This window comes from Mytilus edulis, chromosome 14 (assembly GCF_963676685.1).
Source record: "Mytilus edulis chromosome 14, xbMytEdul2.2, whole genome shotgun sequence".
In the NCBI taxonomy this organism is placed as follows: domain Eukaryota; kingdom Metazoa; phylum Mollusca; class Bivalvia; order Mytilida; family Mytilidae; genus Mytilus; species Mytilus edulis.
The window spans coordinates 67,728,282-67,742,950 of NC_092357.1; the positions used below are offsets into that span (position 1 = coordinate 67,728,282).

Below are 14,669 nucleotides of genomic sequence, written 5' to 3' on the forward strand. Positions count from 1 at the left end.
AATTAAAAAAAAAAAAAGATTTTGTAAGACTTTCACAAATGGCTTATAATTATACATGTAAAAGATTTACAAAAAGAAAAATACGGGTCCATAGGCAAATTTTTCAACCAATTTAACTGGATAAAACCAGAAGATTTCGAATCTGACAAAAAATTTCAAAACATTACAAACAAACATCCTTAAGGCCAATTGTTTTGTTACGAACAGGCTATTAAATTTTTCATTTTAACTGTTTCATGTCAGGTCCTTATATAGCCAAGTATTTTTATTTTTTATTTTTGGAACCATACAATTGCCTATAACTATTTTACTTCATCTGAACTTTGGCAGATGGCAATGGCAATCATACCCAATCTTCTTTTTGTTATAGAGGAAGGGAGACATGTAGTGTGATTGCAAAGTAGATAACTATATGTCTGATACCAATTGAGTTGTGGCTGATAAAACTATGAGTCACTGTATGGCTTTCAACAAATCCAGTATTTGAATTGGTTGGAATCTGGTCAAAGTATGATACTCAAAAATTTATGACTACATGGCTAGGTCCATGTGTTAAAAGTCAGATTATCACTATGTATTTATATATTCATTTGAGAAAAAACAACCATAAAAGTCCATTGTGTAGGTATTGAATGCAAACACATAGTCCCTAATCATTACAAATTCATTGTTTTGGAACCAAATTCTAACTTAATTTATAAATTGTCATTATAGATTTTTGTTCGGTGTGAGCCAAGGCTCCGTGTTGAAGGCCGTACATTTACCTATAATGGTTAACTTTTATAAATTGTTATTTGGATGAAGAGTTGTCTCATTGGCACTCACATCACATCTTCCTATATCTATATATGGTGTAAACTAAAAAACAAATATCAAGTCAATGTCTTCAATCATGACTTAAAAAAGTGAAAAAAACCTGATTATTTAAATTAATTTTGTAAAAGTACCATAACTCTGCACAAAATCATCAGCCCAGATCAAAATTAGAACTTGATCTGTGACCTGTCATGATAAAACTATATACCAATTTTCAAATCAATACATTTAAGCATGAAGAAAATTTGAGACCGGAAACGAAAAATTCAGCAATTTTTCCATTTGTAAAGGGGGATAACTCTAGAACTGTTAAAGTGATGCCACTGATATTCAAACTTGATTTGTAATCATATTTCATATCATTTGGTTAAGGCAATCTAAAGTAAGAGAACAAAAACCAACTTTTGGACATATGGGACATATGTACGTACGTACGTACATACAAACAGACAAGGGTAAAACTTAATGTCTTATCCTTTCCAGCAGGGGCATTTAAAGTGTGGAAAAAAGGTTTGCTGGACTGATGGATTAACAGACAGAGTGCAAACCTAAAGACCACTTTGATTTCGTTGGTAGGGAACTTAAAACTACACAAAAATCAGTAAATTTGTCATGTTTTTTTTTTATTATCTAGGATCATAATACATCATGAGGGTACACACATTGAACCAACTGCAAGCTCTTAATAGTCCCTAGTAGTATAAAGAGCTAGATTTAAATAATGATATACATTGTTGTATATTGGATGAAAGAACATAGTTACATATTTTTTTTATATAGGTAAACATAAGCAAAAGAAAACAACACATAGCATTTAAATCTTTCATTCTCATCTTTTACAAATATTGAAAATCTTACAATGATTGGTGTTTAACGATGATTTTTTTTAACTGTCTTTTAAAATTTACACTATCATGACTATTGTCTATCTGAAAACAAAACAAAGATATGCATGACACTTTATCTTGCTGGCACATCAGAAAGCAGCTGGACAAATCTTTATTCTTCTAGTTGTGTAACCAATCACACATTCAGCTTCCTAGTAAATCTCTTATATAATGTTTTTAAAGTCAGTGGCTAAGTTGACATTCATCTCCATTCATTAAACGTCCCATATCACAATCAAACTACAGTCAATCCTGGAAAAGAATAATTAAGATGCATTAATTAAAGGAAGTATATCAATACAAATTGTGTGAAATTTTACAGGACAAATGATAACTACAAAAGTCCATTTGTTGGTCGAATACAATCCAAATTTCATAAATATTTCAGGACAATATGACAATGATGTTGATGTTAAAAAAAATAACAAGACTTGACAACATAGATGCATACACACAAGGAATGTTGAATTGCCATGTTTCTTCATTTTGGCTTGACACTATAAACATGTGATAAACAACATAATTATGTACTGGTATTAGAATAATGATGCTAAAATCTTCACAAAACACTAGGTTGTTCACTTACTAGCAAATTATTTACTTACCAAGTGTCAGCTCTCTAGGAAAGATACATAATCTGTAAGGACACTCAACTGTTGTTCACTGACCAGCACAGGATCTACTACTGCACCTGAAATATGCATAAATATTGAAAAATAAGATCAAACAAGAATGTGTCCATAGTACACAGATGCCCCACTCGCACTATCATTTTCTATGTTCCATTGGACCGTGAAATTGGGGTCAAAACTCTAATTTGGCATTAAAATTAGACAGATCATATCATAAGGAATATGTGTACTAAGTTTCAAGTTGATAGGTCTTCAACTTCATCAAACACTACCTTGACCAAAAACATTAACCTGAAGCAGGACAAACAAACGAATGGATGGATGCACAGACCAGAAAACATAATGCCCATTAATGGGGCATATAAACATAAAATAGAATAATAAAGAGATTATTCAATAAGTTGTAATTCAGAGGAGGATCCAGCCATTTTCAAAAGGGGGTTCCTAACACAGGATAAAGGGGGGTTCCAACCATATGTCCACATTCAAATGCATTGATTGTCCAAAATTCAGCCTCTGGAACCCCCTCCCCCCTCTGTTGGATCCGCCACTGTAATTAATGAATGTCTATAACTTTCTAGGAGAATACCTCTTGCTGACAATGGGCCATGGTGGCCAAGTGGTCTAAATAGTCCAATAGTTGTATCACTAGATTGTCAACACTGAGGTTGTGAGTGGAATGCAGCAGATATTAGATGCTTTCGACTCTTATCTTAATTGACTAGTATTATCAGTTTTCCTACTGGTGGCCGTGGTTCTCTCTGGGCACTCTAACTAAATTAACAAATAAAAACTCACCAAAAAGGAAGTACCACAATAGGGTTGAAAGTGGTGTTAAAAAGTCAATCAATCAACCAATCTAAATTCATGAAATTACTACTCGCAAAATTTAAGTAGCTTTTTAGTGTTTACTTCTATTAAACTGAATACTTACATGGCTTCCTAGGTGTAATAAATCTTGTCTGTGGATCAGCATCCCAGCCTTCCTTTTGTACTGCTGAAAACAAAGTATTGAAGTATAAAATCAAAAATATTGTGTGATTCATTTCAATGGTCAATACAATAATTACTGTATAGTGGTTTATTATTGCGAGTGTAAAATTTTGCAATTTTCAGTGAATAAGGTATACATACGAAATATTTTGGCAGCTTTTATTTTGAAGATTGAAAACTTTTATCAATACTTTTGCATGTGCACTTTTAAATTGGCAGACTTTATTTTGACGATTTTATTCTACCCGTAAAAATAAGCAAAAATGTACCCCCCCTGAAAATATCCCGCTATACGGTATATCCTAAGGTGACCATATTTTTTACACCATTGTCTTTGCACTTTATGGAGGTTACATGTACCTAATTGGGAATAATACCCCCATCTATTTTCTTTTTTTATTTACAGAACATACAAAGTGAAATGGTAAGTAATCCCTGTTGGTTGTGATTGTTTTGTTTTTGTTTTTTTTAAAGTGAATGGCCATCATTGTGAGTGATTTTCATAGTAATATCTTTTCATATATATATTAATACTCGATAGATATAATAAACATTATTTATCACATCTATAATTGTAGGACACATTTTCAAGAATAACCTTCATCATCTGAGATCAATTTGTTGTATTATGCAAGGGGAGATAAATTCAATTTTTGAACGTGAAACATTTTTTTACAGTAGTCTCCCTTGATATTCCATTTGTATAATACCTTCATCTGCTAGCAAAAAGTATGGGGAGATATGTGTACAATACATTGTGCTGCTTCAGTTGATGGCATTATGCAAAGGGAGTTATATTCTATTTTAAGATGCACACATTTGTTACAGTAGTCTATCTTGGAACAATACAAAAAAAATTTTTGTGGTGCTTCAATTTATAGCGTTATGCAAGGGGAGATAAATTCTATTTCGAGCTGCATACATTTGGTGGAGTAATCTCCCTTGACATTCGTAAAATAACTTTTGCTCCTGCACTTGATGGCACTATGCAAGGGGAGGCAATTTTATTTGTGAGGTACAAACATTGCTTACAGTAGTCTCCCTTGATGTGTCTATAATACCTTGTGCTGCTTCACTTGATGGCATGCCAACGAATGCAGCTAAATCATCCACATTGATAGAGTCATAGGCTTGGGCAACCAAGTTAAAGGCTCTCTTTCTGGTAGCAGCTGTATAAATATAAAAGGTCATCATTTTAAAACTTGAAATCAGACATATCGGAAATCATAGAAACAAGAACAAACACCTTTCACCTCTTCCTTTAGCAAAAATGTTAAACATACAAACATCCCCATTTCCATTCTCAATTTTATTTATATATGAAATAGATACCTTCTTTTATCAAGCTGTTCAATTCAGGAGTGAATTTCACTTATTCAATACTCTAATTGGGGAAGAGAGTTAAATTCATGTACTGTTGTGCCTTTTTTTCATGACTAATAAGACAAGTCAGTCATGTCTGTTAAAGTTTATGCATTGTACTATTTTTTGTTGTTTTTCTATTGACCACAAATTCAGCAGTAACAACGTTTCAACTCATTTGAGACAGTTCATTCTTTTATAAAAAAAAAGAAAATATGGTATGATTGCAAATGAGACAACTCTCCACAAGAGACCAAATGACACACAAATTAACTACTATAGGTCACTTTACGGCCAATACATTCAATTAGATGTAAAAATTGTTCAATGTATAGTTCAATTACAATTGCAAGTAACTTATTTGTCACAACAAAAAAAAGTTTTCTTTTTCATCCTTTCTGGCTAGGAGTCAGATTAAAGCAATATTCAATTATTGAATTTCCGCTAAAGGTGGCACTTTGTAAATACAGCTGTTTCTCAAAACACGCCTCTGTTGGGGAGATCTTGAATATTCATTGAAAGTTAATTTTGTTTACATACTGGTTCCCAGTTATGCTCTCTGTGTTCCATCTCACAGAGACATAACTTGGGAAAGTTACCAGTAAATTTACATGTGCATATTGTTTACATTGAAATCTGTGGTAACCTTTCATTCAAGGTAAGGGTAGTTAAGAAAATTAGTGTTAGTTTAAACTCTGATATGTTCAGGGCAAATAAATGTTGAAAATACATGTATGCCGCACAGCCATATATTTTGACCTTTGAAAAAAAATTGTGGTGCATATAAACTTTCAATTGCAGGATAAGATTTTTTTCAAAACTTCATAGTAAAAGTGGTACAGGAAAAGGAGTTCCTATTGGAAATTGCATTGTCAATATTTACAGAAATGCAACCTATAGGGGAGTAAAACAAAATAAACTAGACTAGAAAAATATACTCAATATTAGTAATGTGGATTCATTATTATTCGTTGGATACCAATTTTCGTGGATATCGTGGATTCAGGTAATACACGAAATTAAATGTTCAACGAATGACAAATTTTCTATAGGCTTGTATGCAGACTTCTGCAAAACCATGAAATTAAATATCCACTAATATACAAGTTTTTCTTTATCCACGAAAATTGGTACCCACGAAAATAAATAAACCCACAGAAAAAGGTTTGAGACAATTAGTACAGTGAAACCTGGCTAAACTGAATCCTACTTAAAATGAAAACCTGTATAAACCAAACATTTTCTAAAGTGCTGTCATATCAAATTATATGCGTTGTGAAGCTGATAAAACCGAACATCAGCCAAAACCTAAAAAATCTTAAGTCACTAAGAGGTTTGGTTTAAACAGGTTTCACTGTATAAGTTGTACCCTGACTGACCTAATAAAGCATCCATAACAGGTTTTAAAGCCTCAGACCATTCCTTGGTGAAAGCTTCATAGATTCCAGGAAAATCTCTCTGCCAAATCTTCTGTCCAACAGCCCATACATTTGTTAGCTCTGGTGTGGACTGAAATGGACAATTTAGAAAGTTTTTTATGAAGCACAGAAGACTTTCTCGTTTTTCAACTTCAACTACATCATGTTAGAAAGAGTCCAATTCCATACAAAATCAATATAATGTATGAACAAAAATGATGAACAAGGCTGAATGGTGTATATCTCATAAATTTAAAATCCCATTTTGGGTTGATCACAATAGTTCTTCGGAATTTCTTCAACATCTAGCCGTGTTGATTTCTATTAACTTAACAATAAAAATTTCTAAAAATAACTGACTGAAAATTAACAATGATTTAAAGTAATTTCACCAAATTAAATAGAATTAATCATGAAACACAGAATACAATGATGAAGATGAGAGAAGTTTATGTAAATCGATCATAAGGCCCAAAAAAATATATGTCTGTTTCCTGTTTCCCAACCGACCCTGACTCAAACCCCCCGACCCTAGATCTTTTTATTGAAATCCGGAAAAAAATCGTTTCCGGTCCGGAAAAATTCATTTCCGGTCCGATCCAGATCCGTATTTTACTATGCCCAAACAATCAAAATGGCTGCTCCCAGCACAATGTGCTACAATTAAGGTTAAAACAATGTCAGCACTGGGAGGATTATTCAATTAAAGCTTCTTTAAAGGGATTAAATCATTTTGGGGTACTGGACCCTAACCAAACATGACATTTAACCGACTGCAAATCTGACAGGGAGTGCAAAAATATAAAAAAAAAAAAAAAAAAAAAAAAAAAAAAATCCTGACCTACCGACCCTGATTTGCCTTGGAAGCAGGAAACAGACATATATTTTTTTTTGGCCTAATATATTTTTAAGGAGGTTTTCTACTCAGTTTCAAAATAACTAGCTTCTCATAACACTAGTATATATATATATTGATAGGGGATTAATAAATGAACCAAAAAAGCAAAAAAAAATATATAAGTCAATGTGCTTGTTTTCGAGATATTAGCCATTGAAATTTTTGGCCGGGAATCGTTCTCTCTTGATTTTTCATAGCTTTATCATTGACAAGTTTAAGTTCTCAAAAGCTTTTTAAAAAAAAAAGGATTGTATAAGACTTTTACAGATGGCTTATAATTATACAAGTAAAATATTTATAAAAAGGAAAATGGAGTCAATGGGCAAAAAATGTTAAGGCATTCAAATGGATAAAACCAGCAGATCCAGAAAATTAGACGAAAATTCCCAAACATAACAAGCGAACATATCACACTTTATGTGCATAGCATATGTTAATAAATTACCTACTGTTTTTATTTGGACTGGAATTCTTTTCCATACAAATTTGGCCTCACATCTGAAACAGAGATACATTTGTATAGCTTTTTAATTATACAGAACTAAACATTTCCTTCTCTTACAGTTATTTAATGTCAGATCTACTAATTGTTCCTGCACAATTATCTTTCAAACACATTTTGTAAATTATATATTATTACAACTGTAATGATTACATTTAAATTATTGAAAATTACCTCTCTCAAAAAAATGTGTAATTTCAGACATGCTAAATACTGCTAGTAGCTGTTGCACATTATCTTTGATGCTACTGGAATAAGGGAAGTAATCCAAATATAATTATTATGTCAGCAGTAAAAAAATGTACAATTTTGAATTAAAAGTTGTTTTCCTACTTTGTAAATTTGTCTAAAGATTGATTTGATTACATTCATAACAGATGTATTGAAACTTATATATGGTAATGTATTTAAACTTATATATGGTAATGTATTTAAACAAAATTTTCCTTGACTATTGGGTTTATCCAAAAATATTAAAGAAAATAATATTTGACAAAGACTGCAGGAAATGACAATGTGATTTCAACTTCGCGTTCAAGCACCTAACAGAATGACAAATATCTTCAGCATTTGGATAGGGGCCTGTTTTCCCAATTTGCCTTGTCGGTGAGCTTTGTAATTGGCAAATTTTCAGACATGTAAATGTTTTGCCAGTATTTTAGTGTCTTTACACATCGGCACTTATTGTTTAAACCATTGACAAAACCTTTTATTGCGGGATTCCCAAAATTTTATCCCCGTGGAATTAGGTGGGATCCCAATTGGAATCCCATCAAAATTCCAGCCGGGATTCCAGTGGAATTCCAGATTTATTTTCTCTTGGGTATTGTTTAAACCATTGACAAAACCTAGTTTAACGTTTGGAAGGGAACTTGTTACCCACCTTCTGTTATAAGAGGGCATTGAAATGGTTAAAACGTCAGATCATCAGACAACTTTCACCAGTATTTTTGTGTCATTACGCTTATTACTATATAACAGTCAGGGCATACTACTTATACAAGTGATTTTGGCTGTGAAATATAAAAAAAATCAGACACATTTCAACATTCAACCATAAGACTTACATTTCATTATGTAACAGGTGCAGGGCTAACAGCTGTGTGTACTGTTGGGCTGTAGCTACTCCACCTGGTGACTACAAAATAAAGATAGAATTGTACTGTCAGTCTTCAAAATAAAGATCGAATTGTACTGTGCAGTCTTCAAAATAAAGATAGAATTGTACTGTGCAGTCTTCTAAATAAAGATGGAATTGTACTGTGCAGTCTTCAAAATAAAGATAGAATTGTACTGTGCAGTCTTCAAAATAAAGATAGAATTGTACTGTGCAGTCTTCAAAATAAAGATAGAATTGTACAGTGCAGTCTTCAAAATAAAGATAGAATTGTACTGTGCAGTTTTCAAAATAAAGATAGAATTGTACTGTGCAGTCTTCAAAATAAAGATATAATTGTACTGTGCAGTCTTCAAAATAAAGATAGAATTGTACTGTGCAGTCTTCAAGATAAAGTTCTGACCAGGTTGGGAACAAACTATCTATATAGACAATAAAAGTGTATTGACTTTACATACATGATACATGCATCAAACATATAAAAATAAGTCTTAGAAACAGGGAAATGCCAGGCTCTGCCAAGCTTTATCCCCAATTCGGGCCAAACTCTTACATGTATATCGTTGATATGTCAAGTCAATACACTATTATTGTCTTTTTCATGTTTATACTGCAATCTAAAAAAAATCATTTTCAATTCAATTGTTCTTTATTGTGTAACTGTTGTTTATTTGATTTAAATATTGAGCAAAATCCCCATTTAAAAGGCCTTATATCTGGCGGAGAAATATCCAGCACAATAAAATATACATTACATGTACCTGTTGTATATCCAATCAACAAACGATGGTGGTGAACGATTTCGTTTGAGTATGGACTAAAATATCAACAATAAGCATAAAACAATGATTTATAGGTTTTAAACAAAAAATATTAACTAGTGAAATATGTTTTTCCAGCAATTGTAAAAGTATTAAGTTTGAGTCGTTCCACGCTTCCTTGCATACAGTGGAAACAAGGACAAGTTGAAGTCTGCACCAAAACTTTTTTTACTACTAGTCTGAAGACCAATATTCTGACATTTTTCTTATTTCTCGCTACATTGAAGACCTGTTGGTGACCTTCTGCTGTTGTTTTTTTCTATGGTCGGGTTGTTGTCTCTTTGGCACATTCCCCATTTCCATTCTCAATTTTATTGTTATGCAAGTCAGAGCTAAGACTTTAAAGAGATATACAGAAGCTGAAATAACACCCATTGGTTATTGCAGGAATATATTTTCTGTAATAACATAGTTGTACTATGCATGATTGGTAAACTATGAGCTGTTATATCTTTGCAAAGATTAGTATACATAAAGAAAATTATAATATCAATAGGACTTGAGAAAAATTTAACAAAATTAAGGTTGTATATTTTCCCTTTGAAACATGTTACATACATATGTTATCACAGTTTTTTGATAATTTAGCTCACAATAACAACATGTATGTTATTTTTCTCTAATAACTTATTTAAGTTAGACCCTTGACTGATAACAGCGTTTCTTTGTTTACATTGAATATGACGTCATAACTTAAATAACGTAACAACAAAAAATATTGGAAACGTTACAGTCAGTGGTTACGGTATTTCCGTTTCTCTTTTTAACATGTTTGATTTTTAAAAAATAAAATCATACAGACTTTGTCCCCATTTACAGGTAATGCCTGCCTCATATTATATCCCACTTATACGATTTTTATGGTGTTATGCTACTTTTTTATGGTGTTCAGGTGTTATACTTCTTTAAACTGCTTGCAGTTCCTAACCCTTTTTATATATTTGGCCTGACAAATAGCCCAAATTATGATATTTTTGCCTTCGCAAGGAAAAAGGTAGTCCAAATAATTATGACGTCTTGAAAGGCTATTATAATTTTTTTCGACGGCGTCAAAGAAAAAAATTATAATAGCCTTTCAAGACGTCATAATTATTTGAACTAGGAAAAAGGCCAAATTTTTTATATCTAAATGGTCATAACTTTTGAACCGCTTGATCGATTTCAAAAATTTTGACACCAATAATTTCTTTTTTTTTTGAGCTCTTTCAGAATTATGTATTTTAGGCACTTTCCCTATACTTCGTATTTAGGCTGACCTCCCTATAATGTTCTTGAAATTTTCGGGAAATCTTGGTATCCAAACGTTACTGTAATTTCATGGTATTTCCCACAGGTACTTGTTACTGTCAATAGGTATCGGGATCGTTCGCCCTGATTACATGTTCAGTCAGGGGACTTACTGAAATAAGTGATTTTTAAATCACTTATTTGAGTAGCAAATTCGAGATTTTATCACAAATTGGGATTCTGTAGTTTTTTCAAAATTTTAAACATATAGGTCTAAATAACATCTTTTAATTAGTAAAATTAAAAAATATGAACTTTTTGCTTCTTTTAAGTAGCAAGGTTTATGCCTTTGATGCTATCATTTACCTGAAAATTCTATTTTAGTTGAAAAAATGCTATAATAATAGCTTTACATAATGAACTGATACTTTCTTCAAAGATTTTTCACAGCAGTGGGAGTATTTTTCCTGTGAAGTTCAAGGTTTCATCTTTCAGATTATGTAATAAAATTCTACTGTTCGCCATAAAAATTTCACTGTTCGGGGGTGTTGAAATTAGTGGGGGTTAGTAAAAGAATGATACTTAAAGAAGTGATTTTTGGGAAGGAAATTGAGGTCTGATACTTAAACAAGTGATTTTTATGTCATTATCCTAGATTCAGTACAAGGTCATCACCTGAAATGACCTGGTCATCCTAGACAACACAGATGTTGGTTCTGATAAGTTTAGAAACATAATTAGTCCCTGGATCATTAGTATTCTATATTTAAAGCTACACTAATATTAAATCACTTCTTCTAGTGATTAATTTGTACTACTTAAATAGGTGATTATTAAAGAAAGACAACTCTAACTTCCAACCTTTATGGAAATAATGTTACTTGAATCAGTGATTTAGAAAATCACTTATTTAAGTAAGTCCCCTGACTGATGTTCGCCCTAGGTTCGTTCGCACAGAGTTTGTTCGCCCTGGTAATCCGTTCGCCCTGGGTTCGTTCGCCCTATTTTCATTTATGATATGTATTTATGTTACATTAATGAAAGAAATATATATTTATATATATTAAAATTTATGTATATGAGACAATATCTGAAAAAGTCTAATTTCCATGTCCCGCACTTCACCAGCAAGTATTTTTTTATTCAACCATCTTTTTTGAAAATTTTAAGTTTCAGTATAAAGTAAATTATATAATGCACCATGGCCTGCCAATTAAACACTCATTCTTATATTTCTTCCAATAAAATATTGTAATTTAAATGTTCAACCCCCCCTAAAATCATGTTGTCCCCTGTGTTTTTTTGAAAACTAAATCATTCAAATAATATCCAAATTAATTAAACAGGCGTCCGATTCTCACATATATATATGATATATTATATAATACAGTCTGCACCAAAAACTTTTTCAACTACTAGTCCGAAGACCAATATTCTGACATTTTTCTTATTGGGCCAAACAAAGTTTTGCAAAAACTTACTAGTCCGAATGAAATTTTACTAGTCTGGGGCATCGGACTAGTGGCTAACCGTGCAGACTGATAATAAACTTGCCCCTAATTTGTCTTTTTATATTATAACTATAGCATGTAATAAAATTTTGCAAATTTTAAGAGAAAAAAAATTTGTCCCCAGGGGTGATTTCCCTCCTGTTACCAGTTTTTTGAAACGTTTGCAAGACCAAGAGTTATTTTCCCATTATGTATTGTGAAGAGCATCATTTCCTGAATGCATTAGTACAAAGAAATAGTTGGAAAGGCGGCCAGGTTTGAAAATTCAAGCCCATCCAAGGTAAGAATTTATAGAAAAATACTTATTGGTGTTCTATCCTGTTACAGCCTTTTCTTACGCTTTCTGAGAATATTTTTAAGTGTGCACCACAGCATTAAGTGTGTTTTTATATCATCTTTTTAAAAGTTATATGTCACAGGAAATACACTTACATTTAATGTGATAAAAAGGACAAAAACTATCGCGTAATTCCTTTCTGTTACGTTCTGTCATGTTACCTGATAGAAAGTAACAGCATAACCATCATCAGTAACAGGAAGGATGTTCAAGACAATTTCACTGAAGAATCGAAAAGTTAATCTACTATATGCCAACCATTTTATTTAATATAAGTTATCACCACCATATTAAAGAAATTTCTAAATAATATACAGTATATTTAATAAAAAAAATAGGTTTTTTGCTTTTGATAACAGCAGAGAGCATTGTGCAATTCTACATGTTCTAGTTTAGTAGATAGTAACAGAAAGGAATTTATTTTAGAATTTTTCCTTACCTAGGCAGATTTTTCATCTTGCAAATACAGTTTCAAAGGATAAATGACATTGTTTGCTGTTATCTTCCAATTGTGACCAATTTAAAATGGTGTATTTTTCTTAAACTTTAAAATAAAGCAGAAAAATCCTTTCTGTTACCAACTCTGTCCTGTTACCGTTGTGCTGTTACTCAAGATTCTTTCATGTTACCGACATATCTGACTATATTTAAGTATATTTCTAAACCTTTTGTATTGCAAATGCTAAAATAAATAATTGGCATTTGATAAACTATTGCAGGATATACTAGTAAACCACAAATATTGTCTTAAACTTATTCCTTATTCCCATTAGAAACTTTTTAAAATTGATTCACTTGGTAACAGGAAAGAACTGCATTTGTTTTGTACCATTTTTAAAATAGCCATTGTTTCCTTATTAAACAATTGTTTGAATTACAGACAACAGTTCCTAGATCCCCAATGTGTGTTCTTCGATTTGTGCTATTAAAATATTGGGTCTAAAAAAAAATGTTTTTTTCTTATTTCCAAAAATTAGACTCTTTCAGATATTGTCTCATATCTATTAACAGTTAAATACAGAATATTAATTAAATAAAATTCTTGGCTGCATTGTTACACTTTATTTTATAATTACTTTTAATTACTGCATGTTGATTGAATTTTTATTGCTGATTAGATATGATTTGAAATCTTTGATATCACTGATTGGTATATGAATTGCCTTTGATGGATTAATAATGAAAATAACATTTTTCTAAAATAAAATAGTCAGCTTGGATGGGTAAAAACACTGATGTACAAATTGTTAGGCATGAACTTATAACCTAGTAGCAGCTAGCTGTAGACAACATAATACATCGTAAATATTCGGCGAAATTGTAGACCGACTTCAACATATTTAATTAAATACACACAACACAACACTATACTAAAAAATAAAAATCGTAAATATTCGGCGAAATTGTAGACTGACTTCAACATATTCAATTAAATACACACAACACAACACTATACAAAAAAATAAAACCCAGGGCGAACAGGTATCAGGGCGAACAGTCTCAGGGCGAAACGGAACTAGGGCGAAGAGTAACTAGGGCGAACCGAAATCAGGGCGGACGGACCCGGATTCCTGTCAATATGGGGTTAACTATCCATACCCGTACGAAAAATCCCCTTATAACTTTAGGTACCAGTTGGATAAGAAAATATGTCAGTATTAAGAGGTTCAAAGTCAAAGATGTTCAAAGATGATCCATCAAAGATGACAGGTGTCACTGTGATGCCGATTTGACCAAGTTCCGATTTGAATTTTTCTATCTGACGGAAGAAAACTTAAGGGACATATATATTTCAATAAAGAAGTATGAAGAAAGTTTACGTCAAGTTCTTGATTTTGCAAATCTATCTGCATTGTTTGAAAATTTTCATGAGCCGCAATTTCGGCAGCCATATTGTGCGAATTTTGTAGTCAGCAAAATTCTGTTCAGATTGTTGATTTTAAGAACTAGCAAAAAATAGTCAAAGATTTAAATTAAGTTTAAACAACAGCGCACTACCACAAACTGAAAATTTAATTAAAGTTTAATAGTGAAGGCTTGGACACTCTAAAAAGATGTATGATGCTATGGTTTGTCTTGAATTATCTTTAAGGTTTGTTCAGAAAACTGTTTCGTGAGCACGAACTAATTTTGTTTTTGAACATTTGG

General features: G+C 31.9%; 1 protein-coding gene across 1 annotated transcript; it reads right to left on the bottom strand.

Moving 5' to 3' along the window:
• Positions 1-1,418: 1,418 nt before the first annotated feature.
• LOC139504476 (COP9 signalosome complex subunit 8-like) lies at positions 1,419-14,454 on the bottom strand. Its single transcript, XM_071294579.1, has 8 exons — positions 14,342-14,454; positions 8,576-8,646; positions 7,456-7,504; positions 6,070-6,199; positions 4,390-4,497; positions 3,270-3,332; positions 2,309-2,394; positions 1,419-1,955 (listed from the first exon to the last, which is right to left on the bottom strand). Exons 1-7 carry the CDS (start codon positions 14,411-14,413, stop codon positions 2,315-2,317), a joined length of 573 nt encoding a protein of 190 aa, XP_071150680.1. The 5' UTR covers positions 14,414-14,454; the 3' UTR covers positions 1,419-1,955; positions 2,309-2,314.
• Positions 14,455-14,669: the final 215 nt, after the last annotated feature.

What these genes read in the sequence shown, in the direction of transcription:
- LOC139504476 (XM_071294579.1), bottom strand. Translation starts at nt 14,413, where the DNA reads ATGGCTGCCGAAATTGCGGCTCATGAAAATTTTCAAACAATGCAGATA. An exon ending in TGCAAAATCAAGAACTTGAC is followed by an intron (nt 8,647 to 14,341) that starts GTAAACTTTCTT and finishes TTTATTTTGTAG; the next exon opens with TCACCAGGTGGAGTAGCTAC. An exon ending in CACCTGTTACATAATGAAAT is followed by an intron (nt 7,505 to 8,575) that starts GTAAGTCTTATG and finishes TCTCTGTTTCAG; the next exon opens with ATGTGAGGCCAAATTTGTAT.